General features: G+C 50.5%; 1 gene segment (V, D, J or C); it reads left to right on the top strand.

Annotated features, from left to right (window-relative positions):
* The first annotated feature begins 936 nt into the window (after positions 1 to 936).
* On the top strand, positions 937 to 1556 carry LOC105521996. The segment is given in 2 exon segments: positions 937 to 1106; positions 1222 to 1556. Coding segments are annotated over 2 exon segments (459 nt in total).
* Positions 1557 to 2639: the final 1083 nt, after the last annotated feature.

Here is a 2639-nt window from a genome sequence, read left to right as displayed (position 1 = left end):
GAACCATAATTTTCCCCTAGAAATCCAGATTGGAGGCTTGATAGGAAGAGCTGCCACATATCAAGCTCACCTGAGGACAGACGCTGGTTAAACCAAGTTGAAGTTTTAATTCTTCCCATCTTCAAAGACTGAGCATCTTTGCTCTTTTTGCTCATAAGTGAAACACTCCAGAGTCATTTGCCAGGATCCGCTGCAGATGGGCACCCAGTGCTTTGAGTACAGATTCCTAGGCAAGATCCCTGGTCACAGTATCCAGATTACTATGACTGCAAATCTGGAGAATTAGAGAGAGAACAAGGATTTACCAGAAAACCCTCTGGGAATGTCTCCCCAGGGCATCCGAGAGGGAAGAGCTCCCTTTCTCCTCAGTGCTGCAGGATCCACAGAGGAAGCAGAGCTCTGGCCACCAGGATGGAGCCACATGAGAAGAGAGGACCCGGTGTCCAACACAGGTAGGGAAGTGAGTCCATGGGGCCGGTCCCTGCTCTGGGCTTGGCCCTGACAAAAGAGTACTCTGTGTAGACAGCACGTGAGTCCTCTACAATGTACAGCCAAAGATCCACGGACAGATGCACTGCAGAGGAGGCCAGTAGAGCATGAACACCGCCATGAGGTCACAGCAAGGAGACACAGGTGCCGCTTCACTGGGCCTGGACCTGAGAGACGGGGCAGTGGACAGAACAGAGGGAAGGCAGTGGTGTAAATGAGAGGCTCTGGTCACCTTATCATAAAATACTTTACCTTGGTCTGGACACCGGGGGTCGCTTGAGGACCATTCCGGAGAAGATGAGTTGCTAAGAGTGGAACCAGCCACCTGTCTTGCCTGTTGTCTTCTGCTCAGGGCTCACAACTGTGTTCTCCCCACCCTCTGGGACCACACAGCTCCACCCCTGCCACCCTCTGACATCCTATCCTCAAGCCAAGGAGCCTGACCCAGGGGTCACAAATCTGGGGGATCTGATTTGCATGGACCCCCCAGAGTATGAAGAGAGGGAGAGATTTGGGGGAAGCTCAGCTGCAGCTGTGGGTAGAGAAGACAGGACTCAGGACAATCTCCACCATGGCCTCGTTCCCTCTCGTCCTCACCCTCCTCACTCGCTGTGCAGGTGACAGGATTCGGACCAGGAGAGGGGCCCTGGGAAGCACATGGGGCCCTGCTGTCTCCTCTTTTCTCGTTTCATCTCTTGTCAATCACCATGTCTGTGTCTCTCTCACTTCCAGGGTCTTGGGCCCAGTCTGTGCTGACTCAGCCACCCTCAGCGTCAGGGGCCCCCGGGCAGAGTGTCACCATCTCTTGCTCTGGAAGTAGCTCCAACATCAGAGGTAATGGTGTACACTGGTACCAGCAGCTCTCAGGAACGGCCCCCATACTCCTCATCTATAATAATAATCAGCGACCCTCAGGGGTCCCTGACCGATTCTCTGGCTCCAAGTCTGGCACGTCAGCCTCCCTGGCCATCACTGGTCTCCGGTCCGAGGATGAGGCTGATTATTACTGCGAAGCATGGGATGACAGCCTGAGTGCTTGCACAGTGCTCCAGGCCTGGGGGAAGTGAGACAAGAACCCCCTTCCTCCTCTGCCAGGAGGGTGAGCCCCCGGCAGCTTCTGTTCAGGTCTGGCCTGTGGCTTCTGCTGCTGCAGCTTCTCTCATGGGTCCAGGGGCATCCAGGGCCCTGCCTGAGAGTGGAGGCTCCTCCTCCCCTTCAGTACTCAGAGTCATGAGCAGGGTGTCCAGGAAACAGAACATCGTGTTCCCTGCAACTTGGGACACAGGGTCTCTGCACTGAAGTCCTGGGCTGAGGTGGCAGGTCCAGCTGTGTCATCACAGACCCACCTCTGATGGGAAACCTGTGTCTCCATCATCTTCCTTTTCCCATTTCCAGGAGTTTCCAGAGTGGTGTCTTCCTCCCCATGCTCCTCAGTGTGAATCCCTGTGCTTCCTTTCTCTCTAGCCTATTCTAAGTAAACGTTTCCCATATAGGAATAATGCACATCTAATAAACCACTCATATTTATAATAGGAAATTAGACAAATTTTGACATTTTTCTGGTCCCTTGAAAACACCACCACTCCCAGGAGCTACACAACCTGTGACCAACCCCAGTGGCTCCTCATGACCCTTGACCTCTCCCTCCCTCCCTCCCCCAGTGCCCTCCTGGGCAGCCACAGATCTGCCTCTGTCACTACTGTTTAGTTCCTATTTTCTGGAATGTATCAGTGGTATCAAACATTATCTTCCCACTGGTTGAGGCTTCTTTCACTCTGTACACTTCTTTTGAGATAATACCTGTTGTCGCTAAATTGTACCCATCCCATAGAGGGCTCATTACTATCCTTGAGGGTCCTTAGGCCATTCTTTTCTGATTTTATTTATGTATTTCTTTTAATGTTTGAATTTATTGTTCATCAAAATCAAACTCTACGGGTGATGATCATCTAAGGTGACAGGACAGTCTGTGATGGCTTGTCAGGATTCTTGCTTTTTCATTTCTTCCCTTGGTTCTCTCCATAGTGGAAGAGGTTCTCATCTTTTATTTATTTATTTCTTTACTTCTTTATTTATTTGTGTTTTTAAGGGTTTTAGTGATTTTCCTTTTTAAATTATTTTTAAATTTTGTTGTTTTATTTTAGTAGGTT

This window comes from Colobus angolensis, unplaced genomic scaffold (genome assembly GCF_000951035.1).
Source record: "Colobus angolensis palliatus isolate OR3802 unplaced genomic scaffold, Cang.pa_1.0 Scaffold415, whole genome shotgun sequence".
Classification (NCBI taxonomy): domain Eukaryota; kingdom Metazoa; phylum Chordata; class Mammalia; order Primates; family Cercopithecidae; genus Colobus; species Colobus angolensis.
The sequence above is the reverse complement of the archived record's forward strand: the minus strand, read 5'-3'. Positions and strand labels throughout refer to the sequence as shown.